This window comes from Primulina huaijiensis, chromosome 1, assembly GCF_012295235.1.
Source record: "Primulina huaijiensis isolate GDHJ02 chromosome 1, ASM1229523v2, whole genome shotgun sequence".
Classification (NCBI taxonomy): Eukaryota; Viridiplantae; Streptophyta; class Magnoliopsida; order Lamiales; family Gesneriaceae; genus Primulina; species Primulina huaijiensis.
Genome location: NC_133306.1, coordinates 24,795,091 through 24,816,516, shown reverse-complemented (window position 1 = coordinate 24,816,516; position 21,426 = coordinate 24,795,091). Strand labels below are relative to the sequence as shown.

General features: G+C 34.7%; 1 protein-coding gene and 1 pseudogene across 1 annotated transcript; both read left to right on the top strand.

Moving 5' to 3' along the window:
* Nucleotides 1-545: 545 nt before the first annotated feature.
* LOC140987779 (uncharacterized) lies at nt 546-18,762 on the top strand. The gene is made up of 25 exons (XM_073456436.1): nt 546-979; nt 2,283-2,444; nt 3,150-3,224; nt 5,047-5,125; nt 5,742-5,806; nt 6,442-6,531; nt 7,491-7,580; nt 7,712-7,798; nt 8,009-8,092; nt 8,679-8,798; nt 10,251-10,282; nt 10,440-10,572; nt 11,373-11,909; nt 13,182-13,723; nt 13,811-13,874; nt 14,006-14,108; nt 14,256-14,428; nt 14,850-14,975; nt 15,327-15,397; nt 16,008-16,070; nt 17,028-17,100; nt 17,837-17,956; nt 18,048-18,125; nt 18,265-18,315; nt 18,402-18,762. The coding sequence occupies exons 1-25, from the start codon at nt 728-730 to the stop codon at nt 18,501-18,503; spliced, it is 3,372 nt and encodes a 1,123-aa protein (XP_073312537.1). The 5' UTR covers nt 546-727; the 3' UTR covers nt 18,504-18,762.
* A 1,564-nt stretch (nt 18,763-20,326) lies between these two features.
* Nucleotides 20,327-21,321, top strand: LOC140966897 (uncharacterized; annotated as a pseudogene).
* The last annotated feature ends 105 nt before the right edge of the window (nt 21,322-21,426 follow it).

Sequence of the window (21,426 nt, the reverse complement as noted above, 5' to 3'; positions counted from 1 at the left end):
TAAAAGCCCAAAAAGCACGGTGTGTAGACCATTTACAAAATCTAAGTGAAAACCGTATTTTTAGCTTTATATTATTATATATTAATCTGATTTTGATTTTTTATATTTTTAAGTTTTAATTTTAAATAAAAAAATATTAGAACTCGCTCGGAAACCTAACAACAATTCTTCAAATTCTAGTTTTTTGATTCAAGTATTTTCGTCATTTTATTCTAAATTTTAATACTTTTCATATTTTTATTCCAAATTTCGACATAATATTATTATATTTTTCAGAGTTTGTAATTTTCTACTGATTATATATACATGATCATGTTGAGATTTTATTTATTCAAATTTCGTTGTGGTTCGCTTTAGTTTTAGAGTCATATTTTATTAAAATAATAAAACTAACAATCAAATTAAAAATTTATAATCGTTGTGTGTTTTTAGAAATTAAATTTTTATTATTTTATCGAGAAGATTGAGCAAAACATTAGTATTATTATTATATTTATTTATTCATTAACTCCAGCGGACCAGACTTGTATTTATAACGTGTTATATTTCTCGTCGTCAAGTCTACTTCCAAACTTGAATCTCAATACCTAATCAATAAAGTCTTCACAATTCGATCGGAGTAAGCCCCCGCGAAAATTTAGCTGAATTTTTTACATCTCCGATCTGATCTGGGGATAATGCGGCGGTGCGATTCGGCAATCGGCGGCGGCAGCGGGGAGTAACTGAAATGCAGCGGAATACGGATTTACAAGCACTTGCATTTCCACTGAGTCCGTTTCTGCTGCTAAATGCCGTCGGTGGCATTGGGGATTTAGGACAGGGAGGGTTTGAATTGTCGACGTATTTATTTCTGGGATCACTGCTCTTCTCCCGAGAAGGAGGCGGTATGGACTTGTCCAAGGTTGGAGAGAAGATCATTAGTTCCGTTCGCTCTGCTCGTTCTCTCGGTCTTCTTCCATCTCAATCGGATCGCCCCGAGGTACTCCGATTTTAGTGAAGTTCTAATTGAGTATGATGATACTTTATGCACGTTATGAATTGCTTTGGTGGATTAAATAACACCTATGATGATGGTTGGAGGGAGGGTGAAATATTGTTGATTATCAGAATTATTTTTAGTTTCCATGAATGTGCGCTCTTGTTGAATGATGATCGTGCATGCTTGGGTTATAGTGTCCTTATCTCAGAGTTAATGTACAGTGCTTTGCTGGGCCTATATGCTTGGAGTGAGCGTGACTCTTTGTGTAGATGCCTGAGCATGTAGATAATGGTAAAATATTGTGAGACTTACATAGTCAAGAAAATGCTCGATCGCTTTTTTTAGAAAATGCCCTATCACTTTTTTGAGTCCACTGAACAACTTCAAATCCTAAATACCAATATATCCCTTGATGAGATCAAGACCACTTCATAAACCATGTAAGTTTGTAACTAAACCGAATTTCATGCATTCATTTGATCTAATTTACCGGTGATATTACTGGTACTTACAATCTCAAAAAAGTGTTCGGGCTATTCTTGGCTATGTAAATATCACAATATTTTACCATCACCTACATGCTCTGGCATCTACACAAAGAGTCACACTCGCATCAGAGGAACATGAGGACTTTTGACAATTTAGAAGACTTACTTGAAGAATGCAGGGCACAAGATTAAATTTAGAGTTTCATGTTGAATTTCGAAGAGTGCGGAGTTTAAATCGTTTTTCATTTACAGATTTGTATAAGAATTGGAGTCTAATATTATGTTAATTCGACTCCAGTCTTACTTCATCTTGCGTGGACCCCTTCTCGGCTTTTTGTAATTAAGTATTTTGATTAATATAATATCATTTCATATAAAAAAAAGGCTGGTAACCTTTACTCAGTGCTTATGACTCTGATTATGCTTAATTTTCTTTATTTAAGGGAAAAAATCGGCACAGAGAATGTCTCGAGTAAGTTACAGCCAAACTGATCATAATTCTCAGTTGATTAGGATATTGAATATATTTTCTGAGAGATATTTCATTTCAAGGTTCTGCCTCACTGTGCTAAGATGTCCATGAAAATTTAAATGATTACATGTTTTTGGTTGATATAAATAAATTGACTTGACTAGAGCTTAATTTATTAGTTGTGGTGGGATCATGTTGTCTTTGTTCCAAGTTCTCGGTATATTTGTTGATAGTTCCCTTTATAAAAAGTGTATGAGTATATCGTTGACTAGAAGCATGCAGGGTAATCTGATAGTCATTGCCTTATTCCTGACTTGCTACATTTGAAAATTTCTGTGTTCAGGTTCCAGCACGAGCAGCCGCAGCCGCAGCTGTAGCCCGGGTTCTTGCTGGACTACCTCCACATCAGAGGCATACTTTATCCTCGAGCTCGGAAGAGTTAAGTTCTATATATGGATGCAGACCTCAAGCCGTGGATGAGCTTGAGGAAGAATTCTTCGAGGAGGTTATCAAATATTGTTTAGTGCCTTCTTTTTTTTATTGACTTAAATTACTATTTAATAAGAAAAGATCTGTCAATAGATCATCTTAATGTGATATTATATATGTTGTTTAGATACAAAAATACTAACAACGTCATCTGTGATTACATGCATTAAGAGATTTCATTCATATCTCTATGACATTTTTATCATTATCCATAGAGGAAGCAAACTGTTGATATTTTTTGTGTGCCTGGAACAGTTTGGATAAAGATATGATTCTGGGTGATATGTAAAAATAGAGTAGTATTATGAGTTGCCTTCGAAGCACTTTTGCTCAATTGTGCAAGCATTTCTTGTAAATCACTTCTATATGTAACTTTACCCGTGAAACTGTATGATGTTATATTTATTTTCAGAATATATTATAGCTTATACAGAATTCAATGGAGAAAAATTGTTTTGAGAATGATTTCAGATGTCACGAATTATTTATTATGATGCCTTATTTGTTGAAAATGGAAATGATTTGGTTGATGGTTTCTTTTATGGGAGGACATGCAAAACATCTGTTAAGTTTTTCTTTCTTAGTTTGATGTTGAATATCCACTTCTATGACTGATACTCATGTTTTACATAGATTGTGGTATGCCTATTTTCCTTGAGTACAATTCGCAGTTCTGTCCTACTCAACCATTCCATTGATAAAGCTTTTGTATTTGTTTTAGGAGTTTGATCCTGTTAGATATATTTTGGGACAAATTCCCTCTGAAGAGATTGAACCTTCATATTTTGAGGAAAAGGTATTTGTCTTTGCTACATTCATGTCTTGCCTCCACCCCATTTACTGAAATTGGTACCTGAGTTACTTTGCTTAATGGAGTTGTAAATGGGGGTTTGGTTTATTTTATTTTATTTTATATTCTTTTCTTTTTCTTGTCCATGTTGCTTTTGTGACCTATCCCCGTTTATAGGGTTTGTATGTCTTTACGTATGCGTACATCCTTATTTGACTAATAGTATGCACTTTGTCTGTAAAATAAGTCCAACACTCCAACTGCGTGCTAACTGAATGGTATTGTAGAATGTTTTAAGGATGTTCTGTTTTCTTTAACGCCACATCATTGGACCATGTATTGACTAGTGTAAGCTTTAACAGGCAGAGAATTCTCTGTCTATTCAAAAAACTGAATCAAGCTTGCGAATGTAGGGTAATCTCACCTTGAAATGCGACAGATTCAGTTTTCTTAGCATTTATAACTGCTTAGATCTTGGTGGTTTTTCCCTTCAGAAATCGAAAGAAGTTTAAGAGGATCAGTACATGAAAGTTAAGTAAACAGACGCTGTCTGAAGAAGTTGATCATAAATGAGGGTACATTGATTTTTTTAATTAGTTTGTCCCTTATTGGATTGAATTCATGGTATGATAATAATTACCACATATTTTCTAAAAATTGAAACAAACGAGTCGAACTGATTCAATTATCAGTAACATTTTGAAGCTCGAGCCTGAATGAAGTATATCAAATTTGAGCTCCAATTTAATTAACCCAATGTTATTAAGCTCTCACCCATTGTTCACACTTGAGTTTGGCTTGGTTAATTTGAGATTCAAATTGAGCAAACCCAATAAACACCACCACCTTTTCGATTTTAGAAAAATAGAAGTGGACGTAATACAGACAAATCATAAAAGTGGAGGGCAGACATTAATTCTTTCACAAAAGAAAACATTAATCTTACTTACATAGATAATAATGCGCAAATCCCCACTTAAGATCGAAGCATCAATTTTAAAAATCTGGGAAAAAATATACAAGAAGAGAGAATCGTGAAACTTTTTGAATTTTGATTCAAAGAGTTCATGTCTGTTTTACTACCCTTAACGGCTTGACCTCTGAGTAAACACTCTTGGTTTAATGTATCAGTCAGGTTATTTTAAATTTTGATCAGTTAGCTATGATCTGTGGAATGTGGAGTGGAGTAAAAAATTAGAAAACCACAAAAATCGTGATGGTATAAGGCACTCTTACTAGAGAATCTTAGATCTTACAGTGTCGTACACTTCCCGGATATGGAGATTTTATGGGTTCATGTAAGACATGTTTATAGACTTTTACATATAATTCCATGAAAAAAATGTGGATGTTATATTTATCATGGTTAACGATCACAACTTTATGAGTGGAGATATTTTAAATTTTTTAAAAGGTTCTAACTATTTGAAAACAATCATTAAAAATTACGAAGAAACGAAAATTGCAAACTGACTATTTCCATTGTTTCTTTGATTCCATTAATAATATGGTTTGCTATAGACTGCAAATATCATTCTCCATGAACCACATTTAGAATCTATCTTATCTGTTTAATAATTTTAACTATGAAAGCAGACAATTTAATAGCTTATTGACAATTTTTTATATGAAGAAAACATTATTTTGACTTAATTACTTATAATGTTTTCAACTAGCACATTATGCATTGATTTCATGAATGCACCCAAATTGTAATTTATGCTGTTGTGTATATGCTTGATACTAATTACATTTTTTAGTAAATATTTTTCTATCTCTCTGGCAAAATATTTCATTTAGATGCATTATGCATTGCATGCTTTTACAGGCCACTCTCCGCCTTGCACAACTGGATAAAATTTCCGAGCGTCTGTCACGTCATGTCATGGAACATCATGAAGAAATGGGTGGGTTTCATCTTTCTTGTGTTCTGGACAATAGGAAAGCTCTTGTTGCATTTTTATCGGAGTTATTATTGTTTATTTGGCATTGTTACCAGTCCGTTACGTTTATAATTATGATCTGATTTTGTTCTCACATTTTACACTGAATAATAACTCCAGTGCATGGCCTATCAATGGGCTAATTAGGACCAGATTCAACTTTTACAAATCTGAGTCAGATTTCTGGAAGATGAGATGCATGTCATTATAGACGTCATTCCTGTTCCTTTATGATTATGAACGAGTTTTCGAAGACCATTTTCACTCTGATATTTCTTTGCTTTGGTGCATGGAGTTGATTGAATGCTTACTGTTTTGATTCCAGTCACATTCTTGTCTTGATGATGCAAGGAGTTTACTTATTTTTTATTTTTATTTCACCTTCAAATCCTTGGTCTTGGAACTTGGCAGAATTTTTTTTGGTCTTGTTTATATTCATTACTTTTAATGCATCGGATTGATTGGTAATATTTCATTTCCCAAGGCATATCAGACATCATTCCGGTCTTCTGTTAATGAACTAGCGGTACCTTATGAAATTTCTTCGTAGACTATTATATCAAATAGATACTTGTTTCAGTGAAGGGTATGAATCTGGTGAGGCAACTGGAGAAGGACCTGAAGATTGCAAATGTTATTTGCATGGTAAGCAGGTGACTCTTTTGCCTTTCAGCATTGAATATTCACATGTACTAGTGTTCCCTATGTTTTTCCCCCATTATTGGAAGGTCTGATGACAAACAACTTATTATCTTTTCCGGATACGAATTCCAGAACAGAAAATTGTACCTAAAGTCCATCATATAATCTGTTAAGTAATCAATTTTCTTTTTATTTTTTCACGTTCTTCTCTTTCTTATTACCTTTTAATTTCCACTTTTCACAAGTTACTACTAAGAACAAAATAGAGTTACCAATACGAAATATCATGCGAAATATTTGGATACTTTTGAACGTGTTTTTAGTTAAATTTTGTGCTTTTACTAATGGGAGTGATCCAAGGGGGAGGTATATTCTATTTTGCTGGAATTTTGAATGGAGATTTCAAAGAGCCCTCCACATGTTTGTTTTAGAAACTTTTGAATTTAATATAGTCTTTTCAATTTTTTTATTGAACAGGTCATTTAGGTTTCACATTAATTATTCAAGCTAAATCTTTTTTGCTCTAAAGTTTCTGCCTTTCTCTATTTTGTTTACTTTTTTGGAAAGACGGCTTCCTATTCTTCAAAAATTTCCCTACTCACTTGTTCAACCAGTTACTGTACTTTTGATCTGTGCAGAATGGGCGAAGACACCTTACCTCTTCAAGGAATGAGGTGTCTAGGGATCTCATTGTGACAACAAATTCCAAAAAGAAACAAGCACTTCTGGTAATATCTCCCCTGGGAGTTTAGACAAGTTATTATCCTTGCAACTTATTGTTTCTTCTCCTGCCCATTTAAGCATCAACCATAGTCTGATGCATCCAGATCATATTTGAAAATAGATTGACCTAGTTTGATTTCACTGTTCCTCATTTGTTTATTTGAAATTTGTTCATTGTTGACAGTTTTTGGATTTTTATAATCTATATTTGCAGTGCTTTTGATTTTCTTCAGGCCCTTATATTATACCAATCCAGTGTTTAAAAATAGAGATATTTTAAGCCAAGATTGATCAATTGAGTTCTTGGCTGGCTATGCATATTAACTGGTCACTGAATCTTTTCTTTCTTACTAGTCACCCATCCACATCATTCTAGTATTTGACATATTTTAGCTCAATTCTTCCCAAATTTATAAAAACGAATGTTGATGAAACAGATGCTAATGGTACCTTTCCTCTTCTCAACATAAATCAATTCTGAATTATTTTATTTACAATATTGAAGAAACTACAAGATCTATTAGAAAAGAATAAAGAAATAGATTTGAAAAGCAATAAAGCCAGTTACAACGATTGTATTTTTCGCATGATAGTCAAACATGTAGCATCGCCATTTTAACCACATTTTACTGTTACTTTTTATAATCAATCACGCAAACCCGTTGCTATAAAAATACTTGCGACAAGAAACATTACAACATTTACACATGAAATTAAAAGATACTTTTTTTATAATCATAACAGTAATCGGTTTGGTTTGGATTTTTTTTGCATCTAAATTTTGAACCAAACCAAGTTTTTCAGTTTGGATGATCATAAAAATCGATCCACTGACAAAATCTTCGCCTGTGATTTACTCATTTTAAACTAGTAGACAAATTGAGCATTGTTGTCTTACTGGTTTAATTATCGAATTACGAACTTTGTATTTTAGTTATCTAAATTATTGTTTTATAAATTGCAGGACTTGCTTCCCATTCTTACTGAGATTGGCAATGTAGTGAACATGCAAGAGGCTCTTGAAACTCTTGTTGAGGAAGGAAATTTTTCCAAGGTATTATTTCACCTTGCAGGTTCCTTTATTTTTTATTTTTCTTCAAGCAATTTTTTTTTGCCTTCACTTCAATTCTGTATATTTGTGGATATTTAAACATTTTTGCTAAGAACGTGACTCGTCCATTTCAGGCATTCCAAATACTATCTGAATATTTGCAACTTCTTGATAGTTTGTCCGGTCTTTCAGTGGTGAAAGAGATGACCAGTGGTGTTGAGGTGAATTAAACAATTGCATTTATGTTTTAAAGCACATAAAGTTCTCCAGTTTCCTACTTGTTGTGCATGTGATCTGCTCCTTCCATATATACACATATAGATTTACCTACAATTTTGTTTGTATTGTTTTATCTGTTAATCCATCTTATTGTGCAGTTCCGTTATGGATCACTTTGTTCATTTTCTTTTTTCTGTTTTAATTTAATGCAGGTATGGCTGGGAAAAACTCTTCAGAAGCTGGATTCACTTCTATTAAAAGTGTGCCAGGACTTCAAAGAGGATGACTATATAACTGTTAGTGCCGCATTTGCTTTATATGAATCATTTAGAATCGAAATTCATAAAGTGCAATTTATTGGTTGGCCAACTATTTTTCTTAATCAAATATCCATTTCCTCTTCATTTAAGATGATCAATAGTTAGGATTGGTTAGTACCTTTATAACTGGTGTTTTCCTTAATGACTGATTTTGTACTTGTGGGCACATCATGTTATGTTTGATGAGTGTCCACATCTTTCATTCTCTTACGGCAGTGTACGTTCCCAATGAAGGCGGTCCCATTCTTTCCATTGTAACTGTCTATACAATTAAACCCATTGAGTCCCATCATGTTTAATGTAGTATTTTGGTCTCGATATTTGTAGTCAAGAATGTAAAGGGTGTGGATTTGGCTTCAATCATTGTACATTTTCCTGTGAGATAAGGGCTTCTATCCTAGTTGATTTCTTGTCAGAAATTAGTATGCGTTTCTTCATCATATTAAGAGGAAAGAAGTTAGCAACTCACAAATGAAGTTTCTCGTACTTTGATAGTTCTGGTTCATGCAAACATGCATCAGATCAAATATAATCTTGATTCATGTTTTCTTCTTTAATGCAGGTGATCGATGCTTATGCATTAATTGGTGATGTCTCTGGTTTAGCTGAAAAGATACAAAGTTTTTTTATGCAGGAGGCTCTAACAGAAAGCCACTCTGCTTTGAGGGTCATTGTGCTGGAGGTACCTTTTACATAACATATCATTATTCAAGCGCCTGTGAATTATTGAACATAGTTATGGTTTTAACTTGGAACAATTGATTGAAGTACACAATTCAAGAAATAAATTTATCATATTATCATTTATCCAGTGGGCATCATCTTGGAACACTACTTTCATGAAACTATTTCGGTCAAAATGTAGCTCAGTGGATTGGATTCGTGGAAAACCCACACGGTTGATGAACAACTATAATCTGCTGTACCTAAAGTAAATGGAAATGCCCCCTACTTCCTCTCCGTAACTCGCAGGATTGATTAACTACTATATTTTGCTGTACTCCTAAGTAAATGAAAATTTCCCCTTCGTTTCCTATAAAAAAAATGAAAATTTCCCCTACTTCCTCTCCATATCTCTGAGTAATTATTTCTTTCAATTGTTGCATATGATATATTGTGGCAACAATGATGATTGATTCATTTTTGTACAAACTTTTGGGAGATACCTCTACCATTTGGCGTTCTGCACTTAAACATGTGCCATGTTAGTGTTGGATAATTTTTCCTACACTGTTCCTTCCCCCTTCTCCTACCTCCAGTGTCGATGTTGGTATACTTTGGTTATTAGTTCTGTCAACTCCCCTTCTCTCACCTCCTGCAAGGAAGCACATTCAGTCTTTCTGTCCTGGACATCTTTGTATGTGAGTTATTGCTGTAACTAGTCTCTGATGTACAAGAACATCTCCAGGAATGATTTTTGCAAGTTTTCTATTTATTGACATGCAAAGGCATGTTAGGGACACACCAGATGCATGTTAAAGACATGCTGAAGGATTTGTATATTGAATATGTAGTTCTTAATGCAAGAAAATCGGTGCATGTACGTATGACAACTTAAGGTCCAGGAAAAAGAAAATTAGGAAAAATATTGGGATATGCTAAGGAAGAAAGCAAACAGACTGGTCTCTCAATATCTGTCGCAGTCCTATTGTTTTGCTTGTCATGTGTTGTATTGAAGACCAGGTGAAAATATTTGAATAAACTGGAAAAATGATGTAAATTAAACAAGTAATCACTTAATGCTTACTGAAATAAATTGCTTCTGTCATTTTTAGCAAGGTTACTTATAATGTGTCTTGCTGAACTCTGTGGGACTCTCCTTTATTTCTTAACTAATATGGCAGATATTATTTAGTCTCAACATATGTTAATAAGTTTGTAATCTTCAAGGTTTTTAAATGCTGTGTGATAAATGTGTTGTTTGTTACTTATTTACTTAAATACCATATGGATATTGAATTTTCGTTGTTTTGGACTTATTTACAAGGGATAAAGAATTTAGTGGGTATGTGGGATCCTTGCTAGATTATTATTTTGTTATGGATGTCCAAAAATAATCTTCAACTCCTGAACTGACTGTCTTGGCTGTGGATGTTATGTTCATGCTAGCAGCTAACGGTTTAACTTACTGCAGGATGTGGAAGATTCCAACATGCAGAACATGAGGTATAACCTGTTTTTTGTCTATTATTTGGGAAAAAATATGGACCTTAATATTCGGGACACCTCTCTATTTTTATGTTTGTGAGAGATTCCTTTCGTCTTTGAAGCAGCCATCGTGATTATATGCATTTCATGATTTTTGTTTTTTAATCCTGGTCAGGCTTACATACAGTGATTTGTGTTTACGGATACCTGAATCCAAGTTCAGAGAGTGTTTGCTAGCAACACTCTCTGTTCTCTTTAAGCAGATGTGTTCATATTATTCGATAATGAGCTTCCAACTAGACGAGAACGTAAGTTTTTTGTTATATGTTGTCACCTTTTTGTCCATTATTTTCTCCTCCTCCTTTGTTGAGAATCTATTCTGGAAATAAATCAAATTATTACTTTATGATTTTTGGAAATATGATGCATTTATCATATTTGATTAATGTCTTTGGCATACTTCATCATAACCATATCATCAATTATATCCACTTTATTTTGTGTATTCATCTTATATGCAACTACTCTTCGAAGCTACAACCTATCTTGGAAAAATGTGTTCTCTATATGTTTATCATTCTTTTTGTTTGTCTAATGTCTATTACGTCTCTAAACTGTAACATCTTGGAGGATATTGCTTGTACTCCCTTTCAAAATATTCTGATGTGGACGGTTATATCTTTCTTATGGATTTCTTGCCTCAAAAATCTTATTTGTAAAGTTAACTTCAAACATTAATTGATTATTGTCGAATATTGTATGCTCGCGGAAGTGGATGTGATAGTAGTTTCAACTTTACTCACTCGTATGAGAGGTTATACTGTATGCAATTACCACAATATGTTGTCTTACCTCTTTGTGTGGCTTGCACAATGTTATAATAGCATTATTTCCTCATGCAAGTTTATGATTAGAATTAAATTCCAAATTCCTTGTGTAATTCTTACCTTAGGTTATTATGGTGAGGATGATGTATCTCACGTTGCTTCATTTTCTTTTTAGTACTTTGCAGATAAGAATATACTAGACATCTTCAGAAATCGCAATGTGACTTTATGTGAATTACTTGTGACTGAGAGTAATCAATTTCTTATACATGCTCTGACAGGTTTCATCCTTCCATTCTCAGGGTGTGAAGCAACATAGTAACTTATCTGGGATCTCGCATGAATCTAAGAGGGAAGCTTCTTCCATTTTTCCAGCAGAAGAATGTTCACTCCTTTCAACTGCAAGAGGATTTTCTTTAACATCAACCGATGAGCCACCTGAATATTCTGCATCTTCTGACGGTTCCAAGTCTGTTGATCATCCAAATGACGAGGGACGAGATAATGGAAGCGCGGCATCAAGTAGTGGATCCCCATGGTTTCTCCTGCGAAAAGATGCTACACTGATTGTTTCACATACCTTACAGAGGGGTCGGAAGAACCTGTGGCAACTTATGACAAGCCGGATAGCAGTTTTGCTTTCTTCTTCTGCTGTTACTTCGAGTAGCATTCATCAATTTTTAAGAAATTATGAAGACCTAAGTATCTTCATTCTGGCTGGGGAAGCTTTTTGTGGAATAGAAGCTATTGAATTCCGACAGAAACTCAAATCCATTTGTGAAAGTTATTTTGTTGCTTTCCATCGGCAGAATATTTATGTAAGTCTTAAAACTGCGATATTTTGCTTTGCAGCAAAGCATCGATACAATAATATATTGGATGCAATATGTATTTCTATATTTTGTTTTTTTGCCGCATCTCCTTTATTGATGGTGTGCATAAGTAACTGCATCGTTTATGTGATTTAATTTAATTCATGAAGTCAATCAAAATATGTACAGTCCTTACTCATTGGATTCCATGGTCTGAACAATGAGTCTCAGAGTACAAATTGTTACTGAGCTGTTGCTATACGAAATAGAAGAACAATGAAAAAATAAGGAAATTTTTTTTTAAGACAATAAAATACAGAGGAAGAAAATTTGAGATGCATCACGAGTCTCCCCACCCTTCACTCTAAATATTCCTTACCTTGTTATTCACGGCTTGCAATACTAAAATTCAGCGCCTCCTTGAATACACCAATCTATGTGAAGGTACTAAGATGTAGTCTCTTATCCGTTTGCTAAGAGTTCCAACCTGAGGTTTGCACCTGTGCATGCCTTCATGCCTATGTTTGAGACTTCGAGAAGTTCAAGATCGACGGAACAAACTTTTCATTATTGTTCTCACCTAATTAAGATTCAGGAAGGAAACTTTCTGACTAGTGTCTTGGTCTATATGACTGTTTGGGTTTTAAGTAGAATTTGGACTTCTTTCTGTGCATGCGCTCGGAAAACCCAGATGCCAGTAGCTTGGGCTCCCAGTGATAATCCTTAGGGAGTTGGGAGGAGCTGGGGTGGTTGTAGGTTTTTGTTGAATTGGGATATTAACTGTGAACATTGACATTCTAGGGTTTTTAAAAATGTGGATGAAGGTGGCAAGGGAAGGGGGTGGGGGGGGTGGGGGGGGCAGGGGAAGCTGGTAAAATGGCATAGTAGTTTGTCAAAGTTTGGTGGTTGTGTCAATGGAAAGATCACAACACCATAACTTTTTTTCTGGAAAGCACCATGCTAATGTTTGAGAAGCACTGCAGTAATATCTGAGAATGTAGAATTGGTGGGTTTCAGGGATGTCTCTTCTACTACTTGAATTTATTTTAAATATTCTTTCAAATTTTATGATGGTTATAGAAACTTCATCTATAAAATCCCTTATAACCGTATGATGTTTTTTGTTGCAACAAATGATTTATATGTGTCCAAATATTGACATGTCTATTCTATCCCTGTCGAAACCGTCATTAAATAAAAATAAATAAATGATAAGTTTCTCTCTCGATGTACTTTCTATGCATTTACTATAACATTTTGATTTCATTTGGCTTCCAGGCTTTGAAAATGGTGATGGAAAAGGAGAACTGGCAGATAATGCCTCCCGAAACAATTCAAGTAGTTAGTTTTGCGGGACTTGTTGGTGATGGAGCTGCCCTCATAATTTCACCCGATAGTTCTCCCAGAGCGAGATTACTTCATGCCAATCGATCAGTTGGTTCAGTTGTAAGTGAATCAAAGAGGAGCGGATTTTCATATTGGCTGGAGTGTGGAAACCCATTCTTGTTGAAACAGAATGTTAATTCCCTGGACTATTCTGATTCCTTTCACCTCAATGGTGTGACTACTCATGGAGAATCTGGAAATGTCAATGGGAAGCTCCGGCATATTAAAATTTCTCCCGAAAGTGGTGATGCAAACCATATTAATGGGAGCCCTGTTTCAGAAGATGAAAATGATGATCTTCACGCAGATTTTATTGACGAAGATAGCCAGCTTCCTAGTCGTATCTCCAGACCAAATCATTCAAGGCATCAGTTGTCTTATGGATATGATGAAGATTCAATCGCGCAAACAGGATCATCACTTAGTCTTTTGAGGTATATTTAGGGTCTTATTTTCTGACTGTATAACATACTGCGTGCATTCACAAAAATCATTCAACTTTGTTTCTGTTCATTCATCAGGTTGATGGATAAGTATGCACGATTGATGCAGAAATTAGAGATCATCAATGTTGAATTTTTTAAGGTAGGCATGTTACTATCTCGGGTAGATGTTTTTTGTTCTTCTCCCCCTCCCTATTCCTGTTGTGCCTTTATATTTGTGTTCTTATCTATTCTCTCTTTTATGTTATGACTGAATAATCCCCCTTTTAACAGGGAATTTGCCAGTTGTTTGGGATCTTTTTCCGCTTTGTATTTGAGACATTCTGCCAGCGTGGTATTCCCCCTGGTGGAAAGGGCGTTAATCACTCTCTTCCTCGTATGTTTTGTTTATTTCTTGTTCATATTCTATATTGTTTGGTTACCCTTTGATGTGTTATGCCAAATCATAGTTCTGTTGTCTTCAATATGGTGAATATACATTGTTTCTGGAGTAAGATGGTTCTCTGATCACCATTTTCTTCAGACAAGCTAAAGACTGCACTGTCGAGGATCACACAAGACTATGACCAGTGGGTAAAACCTCAGTCTTCACCAATTTCTTCTTCATCCCCAGCGTCCTTGACTTCATTATCTCATAAAGATGTCACTCCTGCTAGTCCTCCCACTCACTTGAATAGCATATCTTCTGGTTTGAAGGTACTTACGAGTTACGCCAAAGAAGTAATTCTGCTATTAATTTGTGAATATTTGGTTCTCGATTAACATCGGTTTCTCTAGTAGTTGGCATGGTAATTACACTACTCTTTATTTTCTTATTCATTTAGGTTACTCATAACAAGGATATATAATTCACATTTTATGATGATTTCTCTAGAATTTACGACCATATTACGTTGTGTGTTTCCTTAGAATCTGAACTAGGAAACATGTCTAGAGTACGTAATTCTCGAGAAGCTTTTCCTTTTTCATCTTGTAGCATGCTTTGCCTTACCTTGGTCATGAAGTATATATATTACATTGCAAAGGGTTAAATTTCTGTTATGCTGCCTAGTTGTTCCGATTTGGTGGTAACAGTTTGACTTTTATTTGAGTGATTTGGATTAACATTATGCTGCAGGAAAGATGTGCTGGTGCTGACACACTATCTCTTGTTGCTAAATTGTTGCATAGATCTAAAGCCCATCTTCAATCAAGGCTTCTGCAGAATAATGGAGCTGTAGTTGAGGACTTTTATGTGCATTTGGTACGTCCTGCAACTACATTTAGGCCAGCATGCTGACATAAAACTTTATCAGTTTGGTATAGTTATCGACAGTTCTCAATGATTTGTAATCTTCAACAATACACATCAAATCATAGAAGTTGACAAAAGACCATCATGTTGACAAAGTTGTATATGATTCTATAATTACTGGTTAATCTAATAGTTGGAGCTACTTTCTCTTTGCTGATTATCTTTTGTCAACCATTGTTGCTCTAATGCCATCTCACACATTCTTGATACAATGATGATATTGTTAGTCGAGTTGTCTTTATCAGGTATTTTTTTTCCTGAGTTAATCTTGTCGTTGTTTTATGTGGAATTCAATTATAGGTGGATGCTGTTCCCGAACTTACTCAGCTAATTCACAGGACTACTGCGAGATTGCTACTTCATGTTGATGGGTGAGATATGATGAGATATTAGTCAATCAATCATTGGTTGTACATTCCTTTGGTTATGAAAATTTTCCATAAGTAGATGGATGCACTTAAAAGTTACTTGGTCAATTATTATGTGTAACATTTCCCACTCATTCATTTCTCTCTTTAAATTTAAATTGTCGTTTAGGTGAAAATCTATCCGCTCACTGTTGATATTAATCTAGTCTGAAGAACTTTCTGGAAGGGTCTTTGTTTGAATTTGGAGTGATATTTTCCATTATATGTGTTGAAATCAAGCTATCACTCACTTTGGTTTCTTCCCTGATCTGATAGGAGAAGCTGCTTGGATGGGTTTTTGTGTTTTTGTTTCGGGCTTATTTTTTTGGTGGGTTATTTCGAGTTTACTAGGGTTTTTTTTTTTGGTTGGTCTCCAGAGACAAGACTGGACTCTCTTCTCTCAGGGTGGTCTGACTGAAAATAGACAGATATACAGTTCATTAACGGTTGCTTTTTGCATTTTTAACTTAGACATCAGTAAATTGTAAACCCCATATCATATTTTCCCTCTTGCAGCGTCTTTAATAATTGCTTAGCCGTATTGTTGTGGTATTGACTGGGGAAAATTGAGCAGGTATGTTGATCGCATTGCCAATGCTAAATGGGAGGTGAAGGAACTTGGATTAGAGCATAATGGGTAGGTTCCCTATCCTTTTAACACAGTTCATCACATTGAGGAAGTGCTTAAGAAAGTGCAGTTTAAGTACTGTTTTTGTCATTCTATCATTATTTTGGACGTCCTGTATTACCGAGTAAAATTCCTTTAGATTGCGCGTGTTGATGGATTTCAAATTCTTTAATTTGTTTAGATGGACAAAATTCAATTGAATTTCAAATACACTCTATATATTATACATCAAATCAAACAATTCCAAATAGCAAATACAATTTATACCCAAGATGAGTGTCATTCGAAGTCATTTCTCAAATCATTCCACAAATCAAATCATTTCTCCAGAAAGTTCATCGATTTTATCGATCCACATGCAACTTTAATGGCATCATATAAAAGCATTAATAAAAAAAATCTACAAAAAATGAATTATCAAGAAATTAGATAACATAACATTATTTGATAGGGGTCAAACTCGTAAAAAATGTGAAGGAAGCATCAACTGCTAAAGAATATTGAGATTTGGAAGTTCGTAGGTGTTCAATAAGCACGAAGCAGAAATTTGGAAGTCGGAAGGTGTTTTGTAAAATTTAATGATTGCTTTTTAAAAATTAAAAGTGACAGTGGTTAGAAAAGAACAAGTTTGTGATATGGTGTTGGCATGTTGAGTTTGAAAAGGAATGAACAAATTTATGAAACAGTCTCAAATGCATTGCAAGACTGTGATATGGTGTTGGCATGTATAGTCTTCGGAGCCCTTACCTCTTCTATAAGCTTCAACCCTCATCACACAGCTCCCATACAGTTTAGTTAAATTTATTATAGATCTTAAACCTAGGTTATTATGTCTCAACTTATTCTTGTGAGTCCAAGAATTGTGTATTTCATGAATTGGCTCCTTTGTGCACTACTTCTAGTAAATAGAATATATCATTATTTGTTGCTGGAGGATTTAGGGACCATATATAATTGTTTTAACAGGTATGTTGATTTATTGCTGGGAGAATTTAAACACTACAAAACAAGGCTTGCTCATGGGGGTATACGAAAGGAGGTAAAGATTGCTATAAGATACTCATATATGCTTACAACTTGGATTCTAATAAGAATTTTATATCGTGTGAAACTATGGGATTCTTTTTGGCTGGTTGACATTCTCAATGGACCAGCATTTTTTGCTATATGGTTGTTAAATAGTGGTGGTAGTTGGGTGGTTTTAGTTTTTCAGTAACTTTTCATTTGAATGTGCTAGGCGCTGTTGTTTGCCTGCTATGACTGTATGCTGCATCTAATTCCCTTCTGTGCTTTTGACCTTGTAGATGGTGATATTCTCTTCATTGATACATATTTAATAATCCTAGCAATGCGAGAGAAAATAGGAACTTGTCAGATCTCATTATTTATGGGATATCCGAACGAAATAGAAAATTAATCAAATCAGTCTGATTCTAGTGATTCAGATTGTTATATAAATCTCCAAATTAGCTATTAGCTAATATACATATATACAAGTTATTATTTTATCTTCCCATACTCTCCCACTCCTCAGGAGACTATTCTGAAGCTGTAGCACTTTACACTCTGATAACTGCATTCACAAGTCGGCCGTTTGTAGACACGTACAGGTCTCCAATTTCTCTCAGACAACGTATCCGACAATTTTAATATGTTTCATTATTATGTTTCCTGCATTTATTTATTGGGATTGATTTAGTTTTTGGATAAGCAATCATTGTCAAAGTTAATAAAGGTATATATATTTCTTCTCCCTGCTATTTACTTGATTCCAGGTTCAAGATCTCCTCTTAGAATATGGTCTTGAAAATATTGCTGAAACCCTCATTGAAGGTCTATCTAGGGTGAAACGATGCACGGATGAAGGGAGAGCACTCATGTCACTGGATCTTCAGGTTTTTCTTAACTTGTGTTTGAATGATGCGTTTTCTTTCCCTTCTTTTACTTTTGCCGTTTCTGGATTTCATTGAGCCTCCCTGTTCTCAGGTTTTGATAAATGGCCTAAAGCACTTCGTCTCCATTGAAGTTGGACCCAAATTGCAGGCGGTTGAAACTTTTATCAAGGTAAATACTGCATTTGGGTAAAACTTGCTGATTCTCATAATCGAAACGTGACTTTACACTCCAAGTGTATTTTGGAAACTTGTAAATCAGCATCCCAGCTGCAACATCTGATGTTTACACTCTTGTCACTTGTAAACAGGCCTTCTACCTTCCAGAAACTGAATATGAACACTGGTCACGCGCTCATCCGGTATGAATATCACACTTCAATCAACCCAATAATATTTGTTTGAAACATCCACCGCTTTGTTTGTAATACGTCTTCTTCATTTGCAGGAATATAGTAAGACCCAAATTATTGGGTTGGTCAACCTGGTCGCAACAATGAAAGGCTGGAAAAGAAAAACCAGGTTGGAAGTGTTGGAAAAAATTGAATGACCCCATGCTTATACAGCCCAGGGACTTGAAATAAGTTTTGTGAGTCCGTTTTTCTCCCATTTCTCCTATATTTATTGTAAACTATCTTTGTAAATTGGATCCTTGCTTCCATTTTTTAAAAGGTGTCTCACTTGTAATCTATCATATTCCTATAACAATAGTAAAATACCATCGGCTGTATCTTTGCGAATCAGTTTCATATAGATGAATAATTGAGATTTAGTAACGAATAAAGTACTCTCTCAATCTGCTTTTCTTCCTTTTTTACATTGAACTGATTTTTTATTTTTTAATGGAACATTGAACTGAATTTTAAGTGAACTCACGTCTCCAATAACTTGCCTATAATTTTCCTGCATTCAAGGTACAAATGTAGTTAAACTTCTAAAATATCAAACCAGTTGAATTTTCGGTTCGGTCGTTAGTATTGGTTCTAAACTTTCGGTTGGATGTTAATAAAAAGTAAAACATTCAAAAATCAAATCCATGAATATGGAATTAGGCCACAAAAAATTAAACATGAATATTTTTACAGGAATAGCGAGGAAATATAAGCGAAGGGATTGGAACTTGAGCAAACTTAGACATTTTTTCAAGTTTTTTTAAAGTAAATTGATTAGGAGATAAATACTAAATTGCACAAACGTACGCACTTTTCAAAGGAAATTGAAAACTAGAAGATAAAGGTCCTGATGCAAAAGTTGAACAGAGAAAATAAACAAACAAAATATAAAGATTATTATAAATATAGAAATTTGATTGCAAACATGGAGACTGCGATTCAGATAAGGTGTGTGCGCGCTCAACATGCACGAGAATAAATGATTTAGCAGAGACTTATTTTAAGTGAATAAATTAAGCCACAAATAATTATACATACGTACGTCCGAGGCAAAAAATTCACTAGAAAATATATTTTGTTTATAGGTAGAAAGAAATACTAATGAATAACATAAAGCTAAATACCTTAAACACGGTGATGGATTAAAGTGTAACCTAAATTTCTATCAACAATAATAACCAAATAATCATGGATGCAAATTTCATGAAACTGAAATCTTGTTCAATGACAATTATCAAACAACACTTTGATTAAATTCTGCTTTGGAGAGTCTCAAAATGATATCTTGATTACTTCATAACAACTCACACGTTTTTTTTTTGTTCTTCCTTGTTTTCTCTCACTCTCTGCAATATATATTCTTCGATATTATATTATATATATAAAAGGTCTATTTCACCTAAAGAATATTCCTTGAATATATACTTACACAACATGAAAGCTAGAATTTAATTAAAAAAATAAAATATTAACATGAAAAATCATATTTAAAGTTAGTATAAATCTTATTTTTAATAAAATTAATATAAAAATAAGAAATTCTTATATTTGAACATTATAATTTAATGCGTAATATCATAAAAAGAAAAATAATTAAAAAATAAATTATGTGGTATTCTATTACTATTAATATTAAGGATTAAATGTATGTTTTAATTTGGGGCTCAACATCTAACGAAAAAACACACAAAAATGTCTCCTAATTACTCAACATCTTGATTCCACTTCTATTTATAGGTTCGTTATGTTTTGTGGTTAATTAATCAAAGAACTATTTACTTAAAATTGTTTATTCATTATTTGAAATTATATTTTTACTCCCAAAGTTGTCTTTACATTGGACAAACGAGGAACTATTAGGATTTTTGCCTTCCAGGGTTTTGGTCTTTCCACCACGTAGCATTAAATGGAAATACCTCGACACGTGTCCACACGCGGCAACCTTCACCGCATGAATTCAGAAAAGTTTATAAAACTGTAAAAAGATTATCGCAACTATATTCCGCTGTAAAAAATATAGTAATAACAAAAGGAAAAAAAGAATGGCACCCAAGAAATGGCCGAATAGGGCGGTGAAAGCGGTGGTGACGGCCAAGAAAGTGGTGGAAGAAACCATCGAAGTGGTGGTCACGCCGCAAGGGAATGGAGAGAATGATAAAGTGGAGCTAATCTCTAGTTCCAGCAAACAGAATATTCATGAAAATGTGGAGATTCTCCCTCCATCCCCGGTCAAATCCTCCGCACTAAAAACCATTCCCGTGCAAGAAAAATCACAGCCAGGCGCCGAGAAAGAAAAAATTCCCGTTCAAGAAAAGCACCGGCCCAACCGGACGAAGACGAAACACGGCCAGCCTCCGAGCCGGAAGACCTGATCCCCACGCGGCCACGAAACGAAGCCCCCACGCCGCCGCCGCCTCCACAAGAGAAGAAAAAAGAAACAAAGAGAAAACGCGGGGACGGAGAGAAAATGAAGCTGCGGAGGAAAAGAGGGGCCAGAGGGCGGCTTGCCGGAGAGGGTCGTGGAGGGTACAAGATGTACGTGTTGAAGGTGATGAAACAGGTTCATCCGGACATGGGCATTTCATCCAAAGCCATGACGATCATAAACAACATGATGTCGGATATGTTCGAGAGGTTGGCGGAGGCGGCAGCGAGGCTGAAGGATTACTCTGGGCGCAGCACGATGTCGTCGAGGGAGATTCAGGGGGCGGTGAAGCTGGTGCTACCGGGGGAACTAGGGAAGCATGCAATCGCCGAGGGGACAAAAGCGGTGTCAAATTACGTTTCCCGTCTCCCAAGTAAAATTAGGTCGTAGTTTTTTATTTTATTTATTTGTCATGTTTTTTTTTCCTGGCTATATATATATAAGTATGTATATATATATAAGTATATAAACCTAGCTACGTCACGCATGGTCTTTATAAATTTTTGTAATCTGAGGAAAGAGTGTGATGCATCACTTGATGATCCAAATGCTAGCTTCAACGACGATGATATATTTTCGCTTGATTTTGAATTTAATATTTATCTTTTTTTATATATATTTTTAATAACAAAATTAAATATTAAATATTTTAATGA